This window comes from Uloborus diversus, chromosome 4 (assembly GCF_026930045.1).
Source record: "Uloborus diversus isolate 005 chromosome 4, Udiv.v.3.1, whole genome shotgun sequence".
NCBI lineage: Eukaryota > Metazoa > Arthropoda > Arachnida > Araneae > Uloboridae > Uloborus > Uloborus diversus.
This window is the reverse complement of record NC_072734.1, coordinates 193,977,636-194,001,096: the sequence shown is the minus strand read 5'-3', so window position 1 is coordinate 194,001,096 and position 23,461 is coordinate 193,977,636. Positions and strand designations below refer to the sequence as shown.

Below are 23,461 nucleotides of genomic sequence, written 5' to 3'. Positions count from 1 at the left end.
TCCAATATCATTTATATCACATTCAATAGTACAATGGTATTTAATTAAGCATTGAAATACTAATGGCAGTAAGTTTTTTTCACTATCATGGAAAGTAACAGGTCTAATTAAACAAGATGGCATAGGTTTACGTAAATTTTGTTTTAATCCCCATAATAAATAATTATTTGTTATTCCTTGCCCTTGAGGTAATTGAGTTCCATCCCATCTGGCTTTAGCACATGCTCCTTGATCTTTACCTGGAGCTTGTTGTTGATCAAAAGTTAAAGCATGTCTCCAGCATAAGTCTTCGGGGGAAGGTTTCCATTCGAAGCTAAACTCTTGTGTAGGTTGTAAAGTTCCCCATTCACTTGAGTTCATTAGATCAAAGTCCCAAGTTATCTTTTTTTTTTGTATAAGTTAAGTGTTTCGTTATCTTGTTCTCCTTTAGTTATCCAAGAATTTACAAAAGCTAATTGTCTAAGTGATGCGTCATCTTGGTTTCCGCTATTTTTTGTCATAAAGTTGTTGGGGAGATAGTCATCTGCGTTCAAATTCCATATTGGTAGTTGATAACCCTTATCTATATATGTTTCACAATATGGCATAAGATTAAATGCGATTTCTGGTGCAACTGTACCGCCATTAGTTTTAATGCTATTCGTAAATGGAATTAAGTGCATTAAATTAAATCCTACCCTAAGAACTCTCCATCTTTTTGAACATACATTAATAACTTGCCAATCACGTGGTTTCATAGAAGAGAAAGGACATTCATATGGTATAATAGACCATTGTTGGTCAAAACTTTTACTGTATGTTGGAGTTCCAGTTTTTATATAATGTCTAAAGGTTCTAGAGAAATGAAATATTTGTGTACCTGTTTGTATAGGTCTTGGATTCATTGTGGGGACTTGTCCTCCTCCTCCTGTTCCACCAGTGGCTCCTGCTCCAGTTGCTCCTTGAACTGCATCAGTCTGGTTTCCTGGTCCATCAGTATCCATTTCTGGTTCTCCTTGGTTATTTGCCATGATTGGAATCTGTTGCTGTCCTGGGTTAAGTCCGGGGTATTTTCCGTGTTTGTAGCGGCTTCGCAGGTCGTAACTGGGGCGGAATCTTTTATTTGGTGTTCGTTGCTGTCTGTCTGGTCCTGGTCCTCCTCGAGGTCGTCTTCTAGTTTTCTGACCGGGAAGGAAAGGTGCGATGACTGGGTTTTTCGCAATTTTGGCGTTGAAGTTGATGGCGAGGGCAAATAGGTTTCCGAGTACACCCTGCTGATATGCCTTTTCTTCAAAGATTTTATCGGCGGTTTCTCTGTCGAGCTGGGAGTGTTCTGACAAGTTAATATCGTGCTCTCTGCAGATTGCGTCGAGCTTGTTGACTGGTCCTCCTTTCCTGTCGCTGGCTTTGATGTCGGTACCTGGTCCGCAATATCTATACCCGGGCCAGTGCATTCTTCATCTGAAAAGTCCATAATTTCTATTGGGGTATTAGCATATTCTATTGCAAAAATGGAAATCCATTGTGGATGGAGATCTCTTTTTAGTTTTTTCAGGGCTGGCCAGGCTTTAAGGTTATCATAGTATGCTATGCATCTAGCTCTGATAGCTGGTTCAGAGGAGGGCGATTGATTCCACGGATGATTGTTAGATGTTATTATTACAGGGGTGGGGTCTTAAGTATTCGTCGGAACAATTTTTTTTGTGAACGAATGTACCTGTTCCCTCCAATACAACTTTAAGTTGTTCAATTATGCACATGTCGAAGAATGGTTCGTTGATTATTATTAGACGTTTGTTAACGCAGTCCTGCCACATAAAACTGTAGCCTGATGTTCCTTGGCTTATTTCCCCATAAAATATGTAGGCTTTTTAATCCAAGTCTTTCCTGAGTTAGGTTTTCCTTTTAGTACGAGCGTGTTGAGTTTACGTATTTTTTTATCAAAACAGTTTATTATATTTTGGAGGAATTCTTTGGGATCTATATTTTGAAATTTGCACCATCTTTTCATCCAGATCCGCGCTTTGTTCAGGTGTCATGCAAAGGTTTTTGGGGTCACGATATTCGGCTGCTAGGTCTCTTAGGGATTTGTCTAATGTGCTTTGGATTGCAAAGCTAAGGGCTTTTTTGAAGTTAGTTGAGAAAGTTCTTTTACAGTAAATAGATTCGAATTGTGGATCGCTATGGTAATAATTCATAAGTTCAGCTTCTGATTGAGAATGGGATTCAAGAATCCAATTTTTGATGATCATTATGTCCTTACCGCCTTCTAATTTATTGTTAAATCGCTGCGCTTTTCGTTCACCGACTTCGCGTATTAGGTCTTCAGTAACCTGAGCTTCCAGTAGAGGAAGGTCGCTTTCGTTGTCTCTCTGGTTTCGCCATACAATATTTCTTGGTGGCAATTGCATGTAAGCTAAAAAGTTTACGGGTAATTTGCACTGTTCTGATTTGAACCACTCGCACTCTTCCAATTTGAATTGATTAAATACGCGGTCGCCATCAAATCTGTAGGAGCTATTATGCTCAACTATGCCGTGGTAGTGGAGACCGTTCCATTCGCAAGAGTTGTCATTTGATGGGGGATGTTCGCTAATTATTACACTTCGGTATCCGAGAAGTTTTTTAGATTTAAGTGCGTCCTCCCATTTACCAGCTTTCAGAGCAAATACTATTGCGCGGTAACCAAAATTGCTTACCTGGCCAGCCATGACGAGTCGACAGTATCCAGAGAAGAAATGATAAGGATGTTCAGATGCGTTGCCTTTTTATATCAATTTTTATCTTATCAGTTGAGATAACGATTGACGTCAATGAGATAAGAAGTAACGTCTTTTTTTTTTAGAAAAGAAAATCTGCACATGGAGGGGGAAACTAAACCTCTGTAGAGGCTTTCTAAGTAAAACAGAAAATGTTATCTTTTTTTTTTTTTTTTTTGGACGGAGTGGCAAATGAAGATGGTCCGAAAAAATTTTATGTGAAAGGGGGGGTGGGGGTAAATTTGAGATTATAAAATGATTCCACTTTCCACAAAAAGGGGGGGCTATAATCGATAGGGGGGTTACTTCCGGGATTTCACATTAGTTACTAGTTGCATTCTGCGGATGCTCGTGCAGGATATTATTGTAATTCTTTTGAATTGTGGAGAGATTTTTCAGTATGTTGAAGTAAAATGCTTCAACTTTCCATTTGGATGACCCTTCTTCTATTGTTATGTATCTTTTTGTCACCTATGTTCCCAGTAATCAATAAAATTAAAATACTGTTTAACTATGTAGGTAATATTTCATAAAAAACTGAAAATCCTCAGCAAAGAAATTTATAATATTTATGTTTGTTTCAATAATTATCATCAGTTAAACAATCTTTTAAAAAAGTCAGGCTTTCTGTGTCCTAGTATGAGATTAGGTTGAAATAAATTGTCTTAATTTTTGAAGCATTGATTTGTACTAATTTTAGTTCAATTAGTAATTTGTACTAATTTTGAAGTATTGATTTGTATTTTTCATTTCCTTCTCTGATATATTTCACAAATTTCAGTAGTAACAAGTCTTGAAGTTTATTTAAACTTTTGCTCATTCATCAGTTAATGGCTTTTCATTTACCATTTAGTAATTAAATCTGCCAGCAAAGTCGTCAGCACTATTGATATTTCTCGAAGAGTGACGACGGAATTCATTTTTACAGATGCCAAGGCGCCGATCTCTTTCGAATCTACCCGTGGGTACATCAGTATTGTAACAATCTGAAATCATTACACCAGGTTCAAATGGCCAGGTTTCCAGACGTAGATCCCAGTAAATTGCCTCAAGGTCTCGAGTTTTCTATGGCTGCTGGGAATTATCTAGAGATCTATAATGTCAATGGTGAGTAATTTTAATTAATCTTTTACAGCAATGCTTCATCAGTAAGAGTTTACAATTTGTCCATGAGCAGGGCCCGGCTAACTAAAAGTGAGGCCTTAGGCCCGCAATAGTTCGGCGGGCCCCTGAAGGCTCCATAGCGGAATGCTATAGAGATTAATGCTAATTGATTTACAGGTTTGGGGGCCGTCAGAATGCATTTTTGGAGACACCTTTGCCTATCACAGAATTAATTCATTTATCATGTGCATTTATGAATCTCCTTTGGGGCCTCTCTTAATAATGGCATGGTGAGTTTGCTACTGACAGAGTGAATAAAAATTCTGACTGATGAAAGTTTTTTTTTTTTTCAATCAACAAGTCATTATTTTTAAAAGATGTGCATCTCTCGTATAGTTGTAATGCTATGCATAATTCTTTAAGTAATTTGGGCCCCTTAGGAAGAGGGGCCCTAAGCCTGTGCAGTAATCAGGCCCTATAAGAGTGTAAAAATCAAATTCTAAAAACAAACTGAAGAATTTACGTTTGACCTTAATTTAAGCATCAAAATTTGAGAATGTGAAAAGGGAGTGTTGGCAGCTATTGTGTATTGATCTGCTAATTTTAAATAGAATGTTGGCATTTCTGTAATGGCTGTGTGAGCGATAAATCACTAAATACTTCCAAATGTAGCGCTTCTTAGTGAAGTAGCATATGTTTCTTTCAGAAGAAATCGACTTGAAATAAAGTAAGCTGTTTTTTTTTTATTCCTGTTTATTTTATCATAGCGATAATGTAATGGCAAGTAACCATGTTGTTGGCGTAGATTTCTCTGAAAATGTGATAATTGGCAACTTCAAGGCTTTGCCTGCTCATGATTCGAACAAAAAAAAATTATTTTCAGATAGGATGAATGGTTTTTTTAGCCAAAATGCATCAGCACTTATAAGAAAAATGTTCATAAATTGATGTAGTACATACAATGTTTTTTTTTTTCCATTCAAAAGGGGGGGGGGGGGTGGAGAGAGAGAGATTTATTGCATATTGAAGAAAATAAACTACTTCGGAAAAAACAAAAGCATAGTGTCATGAATGTACCATCAAACCTTGAGGTGCTTAAACATCACATTTTGAAAAAAATATTTTGCTTCAGCTTATACACTTATGTTTTAAGCTTTTTGTATTTTTCTGAAGAAAAGACCTGCTTTTCGATTATATGCAGATAAATCTATGTTTGGAAATATATTATCTCTTTTTTTTTTTTTGGATCTAATAGAGCCTTGGTTTAATGTAATATACTTAAGCTTTTTTTTTCATTTGTCACTTTGTTTTCAGTGCTCTTAATGTTATTGCTTTTCCTGTATTATATTTTAATATACTCTGTACTCTCTTTTTACAATGTTGGCTCCAGTAACGCCAAATATTTTTTAAGTTGCCCAATGCCCATTAAATACCTGTAAACCCCCCTCCGAGTTTTTCCAAAATTATTCTGAAATACAGGGTGAATCTGAACTCTTGGGCAAAACTTTAAGGGGTGTTAGAGGGGACGATAAAAAGCAAGCCTCATGTGGAACAAATGGTCGCAAACGCAATGCTGATGCGTTACATGCACGCAAAGCCAGAAACTGATGAATGCAAAGCAAGTCCCGAATTTATTTTCACAAAGACAATTTTACACAACATTTTAGTTTTTAAGGAAGGTTTAAAGCAGTTGCTAGAATTTGTGTCCTGCACCTGTAATACATCGGAACATCGGTCACAACGACAAAGCACTCACTGTTGCAATAACGAGCCATTTTGGCAAACTTCGATCGATTTCAGCGCCTTTGTTGCGAGTTAGGACGTGTGTATTAGAGCTACTACAGGATGTATCTTTCAACAACGGCTCTAAACTTTTCTTAGAAACTAAATTGCTGCGTAAAATCATCTGTGTGTAATAAATTCAGGACTTGTTTTGTTGGTGTGAACAGGTGGCTTAGCAAAGGGAGGATTCAGGGGGGTCCAGAAGAAATAAATGCCTTCTGTTGAAAACAAGCATTATACTCAAGTAAAAAATGGAACATATGTATGTATAATTTAATTCTTTTGTACAATATAGCATACAAAAAAAATTTTTAATGGAAAATTGGTACAGTAAAATGAATTATTTTATGCGGGGAGGGAGCACCCACGAAATGAGGGAACACCGTAAGGTGTAGAGCTTTATTACAATGATTTTCAGATTTTCCCTGGTGTGCTAAAATATTCCTCTCTCCAAAAACGTTGGTTTTCCCTTGTATCATTGAAGTAGATACAAATTCTGAGAATATACCAGGGTTTGTGATTTTTTATGTGTTTTTTAAATAATCAAAAAAGTTAAATTCTTTTTATTTTTAAAATTTTTAAAAATTTCTAGATATTAATTACTTTTACATAAATAAACATAATATAGTTCGTACAATAGATGAAAATGCAACTTTTTAGCTATTTTCATTTCATGGAGTAGTAGCTATTCTTCAATAATAGGTATAAGTAGAACAGCTTTGACACCCCCCCCCCCCCCCGCAGCTGCAACCACAAATTCTTCCCCCTATAATTCTGAAACAGTGGTACCACTATTGTCTAGAATTATAACTTTCATTCTTTTTAGGAGAAAAAATTTCTTAAAATTTGGCAGTTTTCTATATTTATAAGCGTAGAGTCAACAAAAGTTCTAAAAGGGATTCAAGTGTGCAATTGGGATGAAGAAGGCAAAAAACCTAGAAAATAAAGTAATTTGAATTAATGAATCCATTCAGTTTGCTCTTAAAACAAGTTCTCTAAATATTCAATAAATATTTAAGAATTTTATATATGTTGGAAAGTTTACGTCAGATGCAATTTTGTTTTATGCTTTGCTTAAAGATAAGGTCCCTATCATCATGTATGCTTTAAGTGTTGCATAAATATGTTGAACAATTACTTTTCTTAACTTAATTAGTCATGGTGTACAAAGGAAAACTGCAAATTTTTATTTGTTTTGAACTTATATTTGAGTAAAAGCAATATTGCAAGAATCTGAAAATGTGTTACACACACAGAAAGGGGGATTTATACAGTTATTAAAATTGTATAACACAGTGTAGTTAAATTTAGAGCAACACATTCTAAAAATACAAAATTCATTTAAAAAATTAAATCAACTGATTTTAATCAATGATGTTTTTTAAAAAAAATCACTTAATTCAAATCAATGATTTTTTTTAAATCACTTGATTTAAATCAGGATTTAAATTAAGCTGATTTAAATCAACGAACCCTGAGATATAACTTTTTGAAATCTAACAAAAGGCACTTCTCCTTTGTCTAGTTCCTCCAAATTTCTTCGAATTTTGTCTTTGCGTGGGCTTCCTGGGAAAATGGGGAATCTAGCTTGGGAGCAAGACAGAACTGTGGTGACGTCAAGAAAAAAAATACTTTCAGTTCACCCCCGTCGCAGAAAAGAACCATTCTGCTGATGAGCCGATTAGCTTCGTCTCATTTTTTTATGGTCGTGCTTCATGATAATAAGATAACGATATTGTCGAGAATTTTATTTTCGGCTTCATTCTTCTTGTTGAACGAGTAAGTATTCCGGCTCATTATTATTAATTAAAAATACTAAGCACACTTCCTGTTACAACGTGTTCTGTCGAAAAAAGTTTCTCGTGCTTAAATAGATTTAAAACATATCTGAGGAGTAAAATGAGCAAAAATAGGTTGTCGTAGGTTTGGCTTTATTATCATGATGATGAAAACATAACTCCCGATGAGCATGAGGTTATTAAAAATATGGCTATAACAGAAAATTACTCTTGTAATTTTGCTGTAATTTTCCAATTTCCAATTTTGCTGCGTGTTTAAAATTCGAATGCATTCAAATTTATTACTTGTCATTAGTAACAGTTAAATCAAATTTTCATCTCTAAAATCTATTTTGCTTATTTTCAAGATGATCTCCATATCAATTTGTCAAAATTCCTTAAACCTCCTCCTCCCCACCCCACCTGAAATGAAATCCTGGCTATACCACAGGGAGTGAAGTTATGTTTTGTGAACATTGTATTTTTTTTCTTTTTTTTAGAGACACATCACCTTTTGCGTTTGCTCATACACACATCCGTAAAGTAGCATCCCCTCATTTAAATAGCCTACTGTAATGAAAACTGACAGAAAATATGAATAAAAACAAATTCTATCGATCATACTATAGATTTCATTAGAAATGAATTGGTAAAACCCTCCTTGAAATAAAAGTGGTTATGGGCCTGAAAGCCATTTATTTACATTGAAACCGCAGAGAATAATTTTGAACCACTTCTATGAAAATTTTATGTCTTGGATACTATTTGAGAAATTGATTTACTGAGTGTTACTCGTTTTTCTAAGCTTAGCTGTGATTTTGAAGACTACCAATTGTGATGCCTGTGGTCATCTCAAAAGTACCTGAAATATCTGATTTGATGGAGACACTAAACAACAGCAGAAAAAATGCAGAAGTTTATTTCAGGATTTCTTTTTTTTTTTTTTTGGATGCTGAGTGGTTTTATTTATTTATTATTTTTATTATTATTATTTTATTTTTTTTGTTGATATGATTCACAGGAACTCTGGTGGGAAGGGTTTTTTTGTGAGAAAAATAAAATACAGTGAAGCACCATTTATACGTTTCTCTTTTATACGTTTTCATCCATTATATATTTTTATAATTGACCCCCTGCGAAGTCTAATACACATTAACCTATACCTATTATACGTTTTTTCGTTTGTACGTTTTTTTCATATAGTCCCTTCAAAAACGCATAAACGGTGCTTCACTGTATATGAATCAGTCAAAAATTACCAAATTTTTTAAGCCTAACAAAAATTGCAATCATACCATCTTTTGTCAGATAGTGTATAAAATGAAGTTGAATACATAATAATTGCTGCAAATATTTTTATCTGTTTGAATGCATCCTGTGAGTCATGAAAAGTTACTATTGGATAGAAAATTATAAAAAATCATGGATTTCAAAACTCTAAATGTAGCATATACCATATATGAATTTTTAGAAATGAAATTGCCCTTAATTACTCATTCACTTATTGCATATTATCATACTTTTAAAAAAAATAATAACAATTTTTCATTTGTGAGGATATTTTTCTAAAAATGTTTTCATCCCGATAGGTTATTGATTACGAGATACCAGCTGTTTGTGTGTCAGAATTTTAAATTTTCATTAATGGCATATTTCCATGTTTTATGTTTACTTTTTTTTCACCAATGTTTTTTTTTCTTCCAAAATTAATAAAACTTTATATTTTTTAGATTCTTGGGATTGCATAGTATCATGTTTCTTCTTGGATACTGCTAATAATATATTAGATTATATTGAGAAAACATGGAATATTTTGAAACCTGGAGGCTTTTGGATTAATTTAGGACCTTTATTATACCATCATGCTGATTTGCCAAACGAAAAGTCGATAGAGCCCAGCTATGAAGAAATTAGAGAAATTATATTGAAATATGGATTTAACATGCTTGTAAGTTTTGAATATTTTAAACTTTTATTTTCATCTTTGTAAAGTCACATTGTCTTTTAAAAGATAATTAACTGTTTTAATTTGTTAGAGTTTTATAGATGATCAAAGTGGCCCGCACGGGCTGTTGTACCACAGAGTTTGGTTTTTATATAGACGATCATTTCCATGTCCTCATTATAATGATTGTTAATGCCTCATGCTTTTTTAAGGGTTGAAACCACTCTTAGAATGTAGTTTGACAAGATGATAAGGGGGGAATTTCTATATTTTTTTCTTATCCCAAGTTGCCCCGCCGCACAGTGGGGCGAAAATGCCAAAAAGTGCTTTAAAATGTTTTTAAACCTTCTCGCTTGTTTGTTTAGACAGGCATGTTATAATGGAGTTTTCTCGACTTGTTTGGGCTCAGGGTCCAAAGTTCGTAGGTTTATGAAGCTAATTCCTTTTCAAGGTCTTTCTACAGACCACTGATGGCTAATTAATATTAATTTCTAAGAGGACATTTTTTTGTAGAGTGTTTTGAAAAAAATAACCTTGAACTCCCAAGTTTTCGGTGCTGATCAAAACCGGTTTTCGGTTTGAGAATTCGATTGCTGATTTTTTCCCATCCTATTGCTATCGTTGGACACGAGAGAAATTAAATGTGCCTACTTTTAATAAGGGAAAAAAATATAGACCGCTTAAAAGCAATTTTTGTAAATTCCCTCACTCATGGTTCTTCAACTTTCTAAAGGCTCCCTTCAGCTTTTTAGTAGACGAAGGGATCTAAAATTCCAGTTCTGATAGCCTAAGAGGTAGGTCTGTGCCAATTTATTAATCCTCAATTGATTTAATACAGGAAAAAAACCATTTATAAGCGCTTTTTAGGCTTTTTCGCCCTTCTGTGCGCGGTAGGAGAAACTGAAAACATGGGGAAAATAAAGGAAAATCAAAATTCAGCTTTAAAAAAAAGAGGAAGGGGAGGGGGGTCCTAGTAATTTTAATGTTGCAAAAATCAATGCCCAAATATATGAACTGTCAAGAATAATAATAACAATGATAATAAATTAAGTAAGTAAATAAAATAAATATGGTAATTTTACTTTAAAAGTTTTTTTGTGAAAGTAAATATTAAAATGTTTATCATTAAAGCAAAAACTATTAAACGTTTGTTTGACACACAACTTAAATTTTATGCTAATTTTATTTAAAGAGATGAAATTAGTATCAAATATTTACTGTCCAAAACAGAACCAAGAGTTATATTATACCTTCTGACACATCCAAGTGTTATACTTTTAACAGTTTAGTTAATTTTTTGGTGGATTATTTTTCCTATTTTAATGTGACTGTTAATCTCATTTAATGGAGTGCCTTAATTAAAAATTAAATACTAAATTTAAAATTTCAACAATGTTTATTTTGGCAGATTTAGGGGAGTTGCTAAGCATTTTATTTTGACCAGTTTTGATGAAAAATGTTGAAAATGAGCCGTGACATGTATATAACGGAAAACTACACCTTTATCCGCACTTTTGTTGTTTATAATAGAGTGCAAACTCTTTTCTGCTGAAATTTATTCCTTCAGAAATATAAAATTTGCAAAATTATTACTTTAAAAAGGTTTAAAATTAATAATTTGCATTTTAAAAGTTTTTTTTTTCTTTTTAATCTGGGCTTTTGTGGTTTATAACAAAGTGCAAACTCTTTTCCCCTGAAATTTATCCCTTCACCATTGTTCAATAAAATTTTCAAAATCATAAAATAAAAAAAGTTTATGTTTTATAGGAAATTAATAATTTATGTTTTGAAAGTTTTTTTCTCTTTTAATAGGTTAATTCATGTGTAAAAATGATAAGCTTCCTAAATAAATCTTTTCATTCTGTCTTTCAGAAAGAAGAAGTTAACATTCCTACTCCGTATTCACAAAATCCACATTCAATGATGTCATACGAATATAGAAGCGTGTACTTTGTGTGTCAAAAGCCATACCTCGAAAATAGCATTGTACAGAAATCATTTGAGAAAAACCACTAGCACAGAAATATGTACTGTTACTCATTGCTGTTCATATAAAACTATCAAAATCAAATAGTTCTTTTTCTTCCTATTTTCTTTTTAATTTGTATTTGCAGCCAAGCTATTATATAATATTTACTGTTCTTTATTTTTTCATATCTTACATGTACAAAGTGTGTTTTCCTAACATTATGAAATTAAAATACGTTTTATTAATTTATTGTGTGAGTTCATGACCAAAAGGTGTCTCTTGGTAATCTTTATGATTGGAAAAATGCTGAGTGTAAATTTCTTATGTATTGTAATATGCTGTGTTCCTACACTCCTTGTACAGTGGTGGTAAAAAAAAATTGCATCACCTGCACCCGCAAAGGGGTAGAATATCATCCCGAATGCATTCAACACAGTCAAGCATCCCGTATGCCAGATGATTTGGGGATGTATTTCTGATCAAGGAGTTGGTGGGCTTCACTTTGTGCAAGGAACAGTAAACGCTCAGGTGTATATTGGCATTTTGGAGGAGAAATTGCTTCCTACTATCCGGGATCACTTTACTTCAGTCCTAAACGTCATTTTCCAGGATGATTCTGCTCCGTGCCATAGGACAAAACTGGTAAGTAACAATTTAAAAACCTTTATCCTGCCATTAGACTTAAATCGACATGGGGTTAAGTAATTTTTTTTCTCTAAACTGACACGCAGGTTCAGAAATGGAAAAATGAACATGGGGTCAGCAGTTTCCCTTGGCCCGGAAACAGCCCCGATCTATGTAAACAGTTATCGGATTCCCGCTGTTAAATTTTTATTTCATAAGTTTTGCAGAATTTCAATACTGTTACAAATCTTGTAAATAGTAATTATTGTAGTAACGTAACCTGTAAATAGTTTCCCGTAATGAATATACAAGCCCTTAACATATGGCTAAAGTATACGACCCCCCTGTTTCTATTTTTGTTCATTGATAAAATTTGATAACGGTCTACTATTTTCCAGAAGCGTTTGGAATATTTGAGAGCTCTCTTTTCGGTGTGTGTATATAAGCCGTTACGCTGGATAAAAAGTTTAGTTTCGATTGAGATTTCGAACTGAGAGCGTATTTGCTCTGTTTATTGCGAGGCATTTCGCTGTGTTGTTTTCGTATTTGGAAGTAAATACGTGTGTAACCGTCAAGTTTACGGTGTTGGGTGATATTTGCTTAATTGCTGATGATTAATTTAGCAGTTGTTGACGATTTCTCCTGTACATAGTGTAAATAAAACTCCTGTGTTTTTATCAAGAACTGTGTCATCCTTTCAAGAAAGTTGGAAGTCTCGCCGAATTCGTTACAATACATTCAACGTTAATCGGTTGACCAAAACTTCTGGCATAATCGCATTGTTGTGAAAATGCGAGGGTGATGCAATTTTTTTTACCAGCACTGTATGTATAACATTAGTTTTCAAAGCCCTACTGGATGCATGGGGAGCTATTGCTCCCTGACCTCTCCCCCCCCCCCCCCACAAGAATGTAACGGGTCTGGGGGGCGGAGGCTTTTACGATTTTCAACCGCCACCCCTTGGGAGTCATTAAAATTTTTGAAATTTAATAAAAAGTACTATTGTATTAAAAACCATCAAATATTTTAATTAATATGTACATATAACAGACAAGATTATGGAACTTAAAAGTTTTTTTGCACAATATGTAGTTTCTCTGTGAAGAGTTCTGAAGACGAAGTTGTGTCTGGTCATAAACTTCTTCAGCCATCAAGCACCAGCATGGAAATTTTCTATGTTAGGTACAGAGGGGATGGAGCCTGTTTGGGCCGCATTGAATTTTACAACTGAATAGCAAAAAAAAAAACACCTTTTTTTCTTTTAAAAAAATATATTAAGTATCTATGGCAATATCAAAATATTCTCATCGACATAGAAGAAAATCGCTGCAAGAAAAGTAAAGGCTACGGAATGAAAAAGAAAAAAAAAATCTACCGACTCATATTGTGTGAAGGACAATGAACCCGTCAAGGTAGAGTCGTCGCTCGGGGAGACTGCAGAGCCGAGGCTGCCAATTTTAATTTACTGATGGAAAAAAAAAGAAATAAAATGCTCTCGGTTGTAAAAAGTTGAAATATTAAAAAATAACTTGTGGAGTTTCAGTGACAAAAGCATTTTTTTATTTTAGAAGAAAGTGCGACGATTGAAGTTGTTGGAGCTATAATTTTGAAAATTTTCCGGGGGAGGGCCCCCCATATTCTCCAAATTTGTAAACGCAAATTATTCTAAACTTGAGTCCTCAAATTTTAGTTAAGACTCTCTCCTGAAACTAGAAGCTGGATCCGCTCTCCCTTTTACATTAATTTGAAAAAAGTAGAGGGTTGTCTCTCTCCTCTTTATGTAGCAATTAAGGGGCCGGCTGGTCTCTAAGTGTCAGGGCCGGTTCATACTGTCCCATCCGCCACTGGTTAGGTAACATATATATATATATATATATATATATATATATATATGCATATATACTGGGTGTTCGGTTTTAACCTACAAGACCTTTATTTTCGCAACCGTTAGTCCTAGATGTATACTTCCGATTGCAAAAATGTTCAAAATCAGATGCAGAGTTAAAATATTGAAAGTTTGAAATGAAAATAAAAATAAGTCAAGAAATACAAAATTTTACTTTTTATTTGGGCCCCATGTCTCCTAACTTATATTTAGGGAAATAATCTCCATTCAAAAACATTTCCAACACAAAAAGTTTGAAATTAGTACCACCAATATTCACGGAGATATTAAACGCAGCGTTTTGTGACATACACCACTTTTCACTCACCGGCAATAACACCTTTTGAGGGAAAATATAGCAGTTAACGTGTTTAAAATTGTACTTGCGCATAGAGTGGTTTTTCAAATTGTTCGAGGTTTTGTCGTGTGTTTTTGAGTATCAGGGCATAACATTTGCATTTATTTTTAAACAGCAATGAAAAATATAAATATCTTATTTTTCTTACTTCGACGATGTCATTCTTCTGAAAGGGCGGTAAGTTCCAATCTTATCTTTTGTATCCCTTAAAACTTTAAACAGGAATATCTCCCTGAATTTTGGTCGCACAAATGCCAAGGTTTTTGTGTCAGTAAGAGTTTTCAATGGAGATTATTTCTCTAAATAGTAGTTAGGGGACCTAGGGCCCGTATAAAAAGTTAAATTTTGTATTTTTTGACTAATTTTTATTTTTGCTTCAAACTTTCAGTAGCTTAATTCTGCATCTGATTTTGAACATTTTCGCAATTGGAAATATACACCTAGGACTAAAGGTTGCGAAAATAAAGGTCTTGCAGGTTAAAACGGAACACCCTGTATATATGTATCTAGCAAAATTCATTGCTTTCTCATGCAGCAAAGTCCCACTATAGGAATGGCATGACCTTGATTTCGGTACTGCTGGAACCACTTGAATAGAGCTAATTCTACTTCAGGAAAAGTGCACATCTTCATTCATTTCAAATTCGTATTCATTTATTCGTGCCACTTTTGATGTTGGATTCCTTTTGATGTCATACTTTACTTTCTAAATCTAAGGTTTTTAGCTTTCACTTAGACATCTTTAATAGTTAAAGACATCTTTCTCTTCTCTCTCGGGAACTTATCAGCAAATGATCGAACTAAAGAATGAAGGGGGAACGCGTCTTAACTTAGGTCAGCCTTTGAATTAAGGTACAATAAGTTAATTTGACAACTTCACAGTTTAAAAGCAGATTTGTAGTCCATCAACATTTCTAAGTGTAAAGAAAATGAGCTATGCTCCTTTCCGCACATGTAACTCTTTTATTGCACATTGGCTCAACAGTTGTTCCCCTTGCTTTGTGCAGGAATTGCAGATGAAGGTGAATGATTTTTTCTCTCATAGTCACTCTTGTTTCTTTCTTTTTTTTCCGTTCCTTCGAAATAAATTTCGAGTCATCTGTGAAAAAGCTTCGAGTTAAATGAAGTTTACTTTGAAATATTGAAAACAATTAGCATGGAATTAAAGACAAAGGAATTCGGGACTTGATAAAAACTTCAGTACTAGAGTAGTAAATGCCTTTGGTTGGCCAAGCTGGGGGAGTGCCAGGGAGGCGGCATTAAACCGGTTGGGATGGAATGCCACGCTAGCTGCCTCATGCGCCACTAGGCTTTTAAGAGAACAGGGGCGTAGCTAAGGGGGGTTTTGGGGGACAAATCCCCCCCCCCCCCCGAAAAGTTAGTCTCAAAAAAAAAAGAGAAAAAGAAGAGAGAAGAGAAAGAAAAAAAAAGAAGAAATATATATATAAAAGAAGTAACCCCCCCCCCCCCCCGAAAGTCGGGTCTAGCTACGCCACTGTAAGAGAATAAAGTCAAGTGAAGACTAGAGTAGTGTTTGAGTTATCGCGAATTCACTATTATTTTTTTCCTAGTAATTTCCAAAGGAAGATCACTTATACAAGGAGTGTCTGAAAAGTCCTTGACACATTAAAAAGAAATCATAGAAAAGAAGTAATTGTTGTGTGAAATATGTGACTTGTACAAACGTGTTCACAATTTTTTTTTTATGACATGGTAAAAAAAACGAGCTGATGTGTGCATCACATGACTGCCTTTTACTCCAATTTAATGTCATTTTCTCATTATTGGCAGTTTTAATGTGATTCAATAGTTTATTCTCTTAATGTCACCAACAGTGGCCAAATTGAAACTAGATTTTAAAAAAAAAGTGCCACGTTGGAGACCAAAAGACTGGCGATATATCGCCTATTGTCCGCCAAATTATAACGCTATTTCAGTTTACATCGAAATTAAAAATGATTTTCCCCAAAAAGGGGCAAAAGACCCAGATCCCCTTTGGAGCATCCGAATTCAACCAACAAAAAGAGGTGCACTAAACCCTATTAGTGGTCTACATACCAAATTTCAACTTTCTAGGACACTCCGTTCTTGAGTTATGCGACATACATACGTACATACAGATGTCACGAGAAAACTTGTTGTTTTTTTTTTTTTAGAGGGGGGGGGGGAATCATAAAAATGGTTATTTCGTGTGTGTATCTGTTCTTAGGCACTTATCCACATGTGATCAAGTCGAAAAAAAAACTCAACATTCATTTGGGGGTAAGCAAAACGCAGGGCTCCCAAATGGTCCGCTTTTCCCGCCAAAGTCCGTTTTTTAGGGTTAAGTCCGCCTTAACCTGACTTTCCCGTCTTATTTCACTTCAGATTGACGTCATTACTCCTCCTTCAACCGTTGCAGCATGGAAATCCATCAAAAAGTGGTTTGGGGGAGGAGTTATGACGTCGAATCGCGGAGCAGGGTGCTACCGATATTTCTCGGAATTTCAGCCTCACGTTTACAATGACGAATAAATTTTCCGATCTGATCTCAATAACTCGAATATTCCTTTATCTCACGGTGTTTTCATTGGATCCCAAGCTCTTGAGACTGTTGTGTGTGGAAACTTCCCATAACTCGGAATGTTTTAGCCGGTCTCTAATCCTTTTGCAAATGAAATCGGAAGTAATCTCGTGGCGCATGCGCCATTTTTTTTACAGGCGCATATATTCGTAAATTTTACGCCCTTGAAGTTCCTGGGAACCTTGAAAAGTTCCTGGGAAAAAAAAAAGTTCATTTTCCAAGTACTTGAAAGCTTTGAAAAAGTATGAAAAGTTTCTTTATTCTTGAATTCTTTCAAAAATCATTACAAGCAATCTAAAGCATACGCATACATTAGATTGCTTGTAATTCTTTTAAAAATATTTCATCAGTGCAATTTTCTGAACATTGTTTTGACAGTAGGAAGTTATTTCGACATATACTACTTTAGATTAGCTTATTTTTCGTTTAATTTCAGTAATTAACAAAGGAATTAGTGTGGAAGCCATGATAACATTGAACTTACTTGGACTTCGCGGAAAACTGCTTCTCGCGTTTGAAATTTCAATCCTTTTGCATCTTGTAAATATTTTGATGTTTATGACAGTAGAAAGTTATTTTGACATATACTACCTTAGATTAGCTTATTTTTCGTTTAATTTCAATAACTAACGAAGTACTTATTTTTGAAACTATGGCAACATTGAACTTACTCGGACTTCGCGGAAAATGAGTTATAGTATTTGAAATTTCAATCTTTTTGCATCATGAAAATATTACAATTATTTACCCAATCGAATGTTATTTTTCCAAAAGCTACCTTAGATTAGCATGTTTTATGTTTAATTTAGTAGAAAATAAATAAATTTATTTTATGGGAAATATGCGAACATTTGAACTTGGTTCGTGAAAATTTGCTTATCTGGGCTTTCAATTGTTTTGCATCTAATAAATATTTTTATATTTTTGGCAATCTGAAGTTGTTTTGACATGCTACATTAGATTAACTCGTTTTAATTTTTATTTGAATAACTAAAAAATTAATAATTTTTTGTTTTTATTTCAAATTTCTAGTTTTTTAAACTTAATTTTAATTACTATTAGCTTATTTTCGGTTATTACTGTTTTTTTACAGGTGGGATATTAAATGTAAACAATTGAGTGCATAATATTTTAACTGTTTGTATTTGAAACAAATTTGAATTATAAAATTTTATAAAGTTGAATTTATGTACATCATTTCATTGTCATGATGCCTGCTAAAGAGGGGAATTAGTACCCCCCCCCCCCCCCATAGAAGTTCAAAGCACTCATGACCTTGCAATCATGGATTGTTTTTATTTTTTTAAATCTAAGCTTTATGATTCTTGAAAATATACTTTGAATATGAAAGTTGCAAACCTAAGCCTCATGTGATCTGCTTCTCTTTGTCATTAAGCATTTCAGACATTTTTAGGAAAACTTTCAATACAGCAGATCTTTTATCAAAGTGTCTCTTGTAGAAAAAGCAGTTTGTTTTTCTCTACTTTTTATATTACTTCCTGTTATTTATATGTTAGTATTAAATGAAATCTGCATGCAATATTTATAGTGCGAATTTAGGGTAGTACATTGAAAAATATTTTTTTACTCTTGAAAAGTGCTTAAATTTTTTTCTCTCTAAAGGGTATGAACCCTGTGATAAGAGATTAAATTTAAAATCCAAATACGAAAAAATTTTATTATAAACTCAGTTGTAGCTTTGTTCAAATTCAAAACAATATTTTTTAGGTTTCAGTGTGAGTCATGGGGAAATGCAAATTTCTCAGCAAATAGTTAGATGAAACTGATGAAAATGGGAACAAAATTAGAGACTGCGGAAAACAAGAGAATAACGTTTTTTTTTTTTTTGTTTGGTGTATGATAACGCTATTAAGAAGCATTACATGACAGAAAAACATAACAATAATTTTAAACTAAATAAAGATAAAGCGCAGCTTCATCTATCCTTCATTGAGACTACCGCCAGCATCCCTGGTTCAAGTCAAAATGTATCATTATGCCTATTTAGTTCTAACGAGGCTGCCTTAAGTGCTGAACTAAGTGCCCCCTCCCCCCTCATCCAAATATTTGTGTAAATAATATTATTCAATTTATAAAAATATCAGTTTCACAGGTGATAAAGAAATTGTATCATTATTATGATTAATTAATGAATTATCTTCACAAATTTAACCCAGCTGGCGACTAATTTGCCTTTTGGTGCTTCCCTATGTTTAACTATGAGTGGTCCTCCCAAGGTCCTCTTTTTGATCCTAACTGGTCCGCTTTAGTCCCCTTTTTGATTGAAAATGGTCCTCTTTTACCCTTTTCTGAAGCTAAAATGTGTTGGGAGCCCTGAAAACGGAAATTAAGGTCGATTTTTGACTGAAATTTTTTTTGCGAATACAGTGCTTCCTTTTTTGTAAAAGGAAGTAAAAAGTAGAACTTACACAGTGGACCGATTCTAACAGGTGCGTAGCGTGTGCACCGCACACGTTCAGTCGCTAATTTTTCTATAATTAAGCAATAGTTCTCTTTCTCATTATAAAAACAAAACATTAAGTCGAAAAAATTGCTGAATTTTAAATAATTATCAAATTATTAAAAATAAGCCCCGATTTCCCGATAGTTTGGAATAGTTTAAGAAAAATGACTTTTAAATGTATTTTTAAAAGGCAGCACCCAAAACTCTGATCCTTCTTCTAACGTCATCAAAGATTGCATAAAAAAAATGGAAGGAAGCTTTTGGAAATTAATTTCGAAACATTTTGCGGAGGAGGCCATCGAATTTTTAAAACAATAATTTAGGGATTCGCTTAGCAAGTATTTCTTTTTAAATAAAGTGAGCTAATGCTCCCGCATGAAATCTGAAATTAAAAAAAAAAAAAAAACCTTCAAAAAATTTATGATGGCGAACGTTTAAATCCCTCCCATGGGCGGATTTATGGGGGGTCAGAGGGGGGCAATGCCCCCCCAGTTTCGGAGGACTTTATATAGTAACAACACATCTTCCAAAAAAATTTTAAAAAATCTTTTTTTTTTTCTTTTTTGACTTGTTCAGAAGGGAGAATTTTTATATTTGGATTATTATTTGGATTTATTGAGGGGGGGGGGGGCATAGAGGGGCAATGCACCCCAGTTTTGGGAGGACTTAAAATAGTAAGAACACATTTTCCAAAATCTTAAAACAAAAAAAATCATTTTTTTTTCTTTTTTGGATAGTTTAATGAAAATGAAGAGAATAGCGAATGTCCTTTTCTGATGGGAGAAAAGAAAAAAAAGAACATTAAATACAAATAGTACAGCTGTCACTGGGGTGCTAAATATATGCCTATATTCACTATTTTGGACTGAAAACCATTTGGGCAAGTATATAAATGAAAATATAGGCTAAACAAGCTATGCATTCAGCTGCAACTATTATAATAATTGACAAGTATTAAATTAGAACCTAAAACAAAGAGAACCCCCCTCCCCCATTGCGCTAACAGAACGATCTACTCATTATGATTTGTTTTCTTTCTCAGAATGTTTATTTTCAATTTGCGTGGCTTCAAAAACGAGATATTTTGTGTTCTTACAGACAAAACATTTTGAAGAACCTTCTGGAATTCACACGTTCAGATTGGTAAAATTGTAAAAATCCTTTAACCGTAAAAACTGACGAATTTTCGTAAAAATTACAAAAATCTGCAGGTAAGAGTGAATTACATATAGGGCCGGATTTGCCTATAAGATAAATAAGCCATAGCTTCGGGCTACTGCTTTGAAGTGGGTCCGTAACTCGCAAAAAAATTGCATGATTTGTTCCTTAAAAAATGAAAAGTGCTTGAAAAAACTAATTTTATTTTCAAGTGCTTGAAAACCTTGAATATTTGGAAAACGTGTGGCTACAAACCTGAAATTTTAAAATTTCTAACAAATGGTAGGGGGAGGAATGCCAAAATATGTCAAATTCAGCTCCTTGCTACATCCTGCATCAAAAGTGTAAAAATCATGGTGCTTACGTTTTTAACAAATTACTTGAAATAAATTTTTGTGACTCAGATGTTTCATATCTTGCTATTTATTTAATCCCAAATGCAGTATTTTGGAAAGTCTTTTGTACTGATTACTTTTATCTTGCTTCTACTGCATATTGTTAATCTGTTTAGCCCGGAAAAAATGATACACTACCTCTATTCCTTTTCGTTTTCTGCACTGCTTATAATTAAAAACAAGGTTATTGTAATGAGAGAATTCTATAGTTTATTTTTTTCTTTTAAACTTAAAGTAGCTGTTTTTTTTTTCTTTTTTTTTTACAAAGTTTTAATAATACTGTACAATTGTATAATCTAGAACTCAATTTCAGAGACTGGAAAGTGTAAATGAGGTGCCTTAAATTATTAAATGTTCTAAAATCCTTGAAAAGAATTGGCGCATTATAACCTACTAGGGCTCTTGTGTCAAAACACCCAATCTAACCAACCAAACCTTGAAAATAATTAGACAAGTCTTTGAAACTCCTAAGCAAAGTGTGCTTCAATTTTATTTCTTATCAAGTGTATAAATTATGAATTGTTCTAATAAGTAGTATGCTACTCTCATGTTACATATTTTCTAAATCTGTATAGCATTTCTTTTAAAGTATTAACTTACGCACATTTAAATCATAAAACTTAAATATATATATTTGTCTTTTTTTTTCCAGAGATTTTTGTCTATCCAATTAACCCTTATAAGGCTTCGAAATGCAGAATTTTATATCCATTTTACAAAATTTCCTCCGGGGGACAAACCCCCGGACCCCCCACATTAGGGAATATTCTATGTCCTACTTAAAAGGGAGCCCTGCGTCACTCTCTTGATACCAGTAACCTCTCTTCAGGTCAATTCAATAATCAGGGGTGATTGTGAGTTCATCAAAAAATACCTGAAAGTTTCAAAGCGAGACCGGGGGGGGGGGTAATCTTTGCCATAGTATTAAATAGTTCTGAGTCAAAATATTGTGCGTACATGTGATTAAATTTTTAATTTGTTACAAAGTTACTTTTTGAGCTGGTGTTATACAAATTATCTTGACATATATTTGTCCATCTTACGGGATAAGTGTCCATCTTAAGGCTCTTGCAGGTATATTTGATGAGTATTATATAATTTTAGAAAATTGCGGAGGTAGGGAGATAAAAGCATAACAAAAAAAAAAAAAAAAAACATAATTCCGGTATTTTCGGACATAAAAATACCGGAACACAATCACCCCTGTTCAAATAGGACAGCATGAAAACACATTAATGAAAACGAAACAAAGAAAAAGTAAAGCATGGCCTTATGCATCAGAGGAAAACAGACCAAAACGTGGGGGGGGGGGGGGGGGATTTAAAATGTTGCTCAAAAAAAAAAATCCTGCCCCCCCAGGAACTCAGTCCTAAATCCGCCTATGATCCCTCCCCGTAGTACAGGCAGTGCCGGTTCTTGGTAACATCGGGGGGGGGGGGGGGGGGTCATTATGATACTTTTTTCCCCCGGGCCAAAAGGTTTGGTTTTTGTGCATGGAAGTTGGGGGCCTCTCTCTATACTCAGGGTCAAAGAACCGAATAAGCCAACTAGACCATGGCTTAGGGCCCCTGCTATTTGGGGCCTCCCAAAAGGCTAAAACTGTGATGTTTGACTACAAAGGACGGCCCGAAAAAATGTTCGGCCTGCCCCCCCCCCCCACCCCGATATCTTAATTTGCTCTATCTCTACTTATATTGGAAAGAAGTTTTAAGTTTTGGTGCTCCAGAACCAAATAAGCTTCTCAAACTAAGTGTGATTTACAAAAAATTGTAATAAAATTGAATGAAAATAGAGCTAGGTCCCCTTCTGACTCCGCCCCCCCCCCCACCCGCGCGTTGCGGAGACGTGCGGTACGTAGTTTGATAGTGCGGTACGTAGTAGATGAGATTTGAATAGCTTCAAACAATGACCCCTTGCTTTCCGTGTAAAAATTCAATCCATTCCAATTATCACCTTTCATTTTGATAAATTTAAATTACTGAATCATCATGTCCATTTGCAATGCTGCACCTTGCGGACCAAGACAGCGGAAAACCTTAGTTGGAGGAGTGTTGAAGAGGAGAAACTGTGCAAACCTACGTCTCTTATATTTTCTACGCGATTGCGCCGAATAAAGTGAAATGAAACCAAAAGATAAGCAGTAGAAAAAACGTTCGATGTTCTGGAGTTAAACGTTTTGTCATTCCTGTCGTTTGTATTCGTATTCTTTTACGCCCGGAAATAATTTGTTCCTGAAATGTTAAGACATATATTCAAACGTGTGCCGAGAACAGAAGTCAGAATTTCAGCCTTTAATTTTTCTTCTGCTTCACCTGCACCACAAACTGAACCTGATATTCATTGCACAAAAGTTAGTGACAAGTTTGAATTACTTGGAAAATCTTATCTAATTTTATCGGGGTTGGTCATTTTTCCAGAAAAATCGTATTTTTACAGGATGTTGGCAAAAGCTGGAAAGTTGCCTAGATTTAAAAATTTATATAAAAGAACAACATAAATGTTGTATACGTAATTAAATTAAGGCATCTAAGACTTTAGACTATTAAGATTTAATTCGACTTCTTAGTTATAAATTTTAAATAGGTCGAACAAAACGTGAAAAGGGGTGGAAATAGGTATGGTGTGTGTTCTTTGGAAATGAAAAAAAATGTGTTCTGATATTGTGAATTCAATTAAATTTGAATGAAATCAAACTATT

The 23,461-nt window shown here is 34.2% G+C and overlaps 3 protein-coding genes across 3 annotated transcripts in view; 2 read left to right on the top strand and 1 right to left on the bottom strand.

The window, feature by feature from the left end:
• Window positions 1-1,433, bottom strand: part of LOC129221082 (membrane-associated guanylate kinase, WW and PDZ domain-containing protein 1-like) — a 94,795-nt gene extending 93,362 nt beyond the window's left edge. The window contains exons 1-2 of the mRNA XM_054855521.1: window positions 860-1,433; window positions 182-212 (exon numbers count right to left, since the gene is read on the bottom strand). Coding sequence (XP_054711496.1) covers window positions 182-212; window positions 860-1,433 — 605 coding nt within the window. The remainder of the gene's footprint in view (window positions 1-181; window positions 213-859) is intronic.
• A 2,230-nt stretch (window positions 1,434-3,663) lies between these two features.
• Window positions 3,664-11,542, top strand: LOC129221491 (carnosine N-methyltransferase-like). Its single transcript, XM_054855973.1, has 3 exons — window positions 3,664-3,845; window positions 9,133-9,350; window positions 11,220-11,542. Exons 1-3 carry the CDS (start codon window positions 3,749-3,751, stop codon window positions 11,361-11,363), a joined length of 459 nt encoding a protein of 152 aa, XP_054711948.1. The 5' UTR covers window positions 3,664-3,748; the 3' UTR covers window positions 11,364-11,542.
• An 11,336-nt stretch (window positions 11,543-22,878) lies between these two features.
• LOC129221428 (aldehyde dehydrogenase, mitochondrial-like) overlaps window positions 22,879-23,461 on the top strand; it is a 37,157-nt gene continuing 36,574 nt past the window's right edge. The window contains exon 1 of the mRNA XM_054855911.1: window positions 22,879-23,113. Within this exon, the coding sequence (XP_054711886.1) occupies window positions 23,000-23,113 (114 nt within the window). The 5' untranslated portion in view covers window positions 22,879-22,999. The remainder of the gene's footprint in view (window positions 23,114-23,461) is intronic.

Excerpts from the sequence above, each read along its gene's own strand:
- LOC129221491 (XM_054855973.1), top strand. The coding sequence starts at position 3,749 with ATGGCCAGGTTTCCAGACGTAGATCCCAGTAAATTGCCTCAAGGTCTC. Across the intron at positions 3,846-9,132 it reads AGAGATCTATAATGTCAATG|ATTCTTGGGATTGCATAGTA; the intron begins GTGAGTAATTTT and ends TATATTTTTTAG. Across the intron at positions 9,351-11,219 it reads AATATGGATTTAACATGCTT|AAAGAAGAAGTTAACATTCC; the intron begins GTAAGTTTTGAA and ends TCTGTCTTTCAG.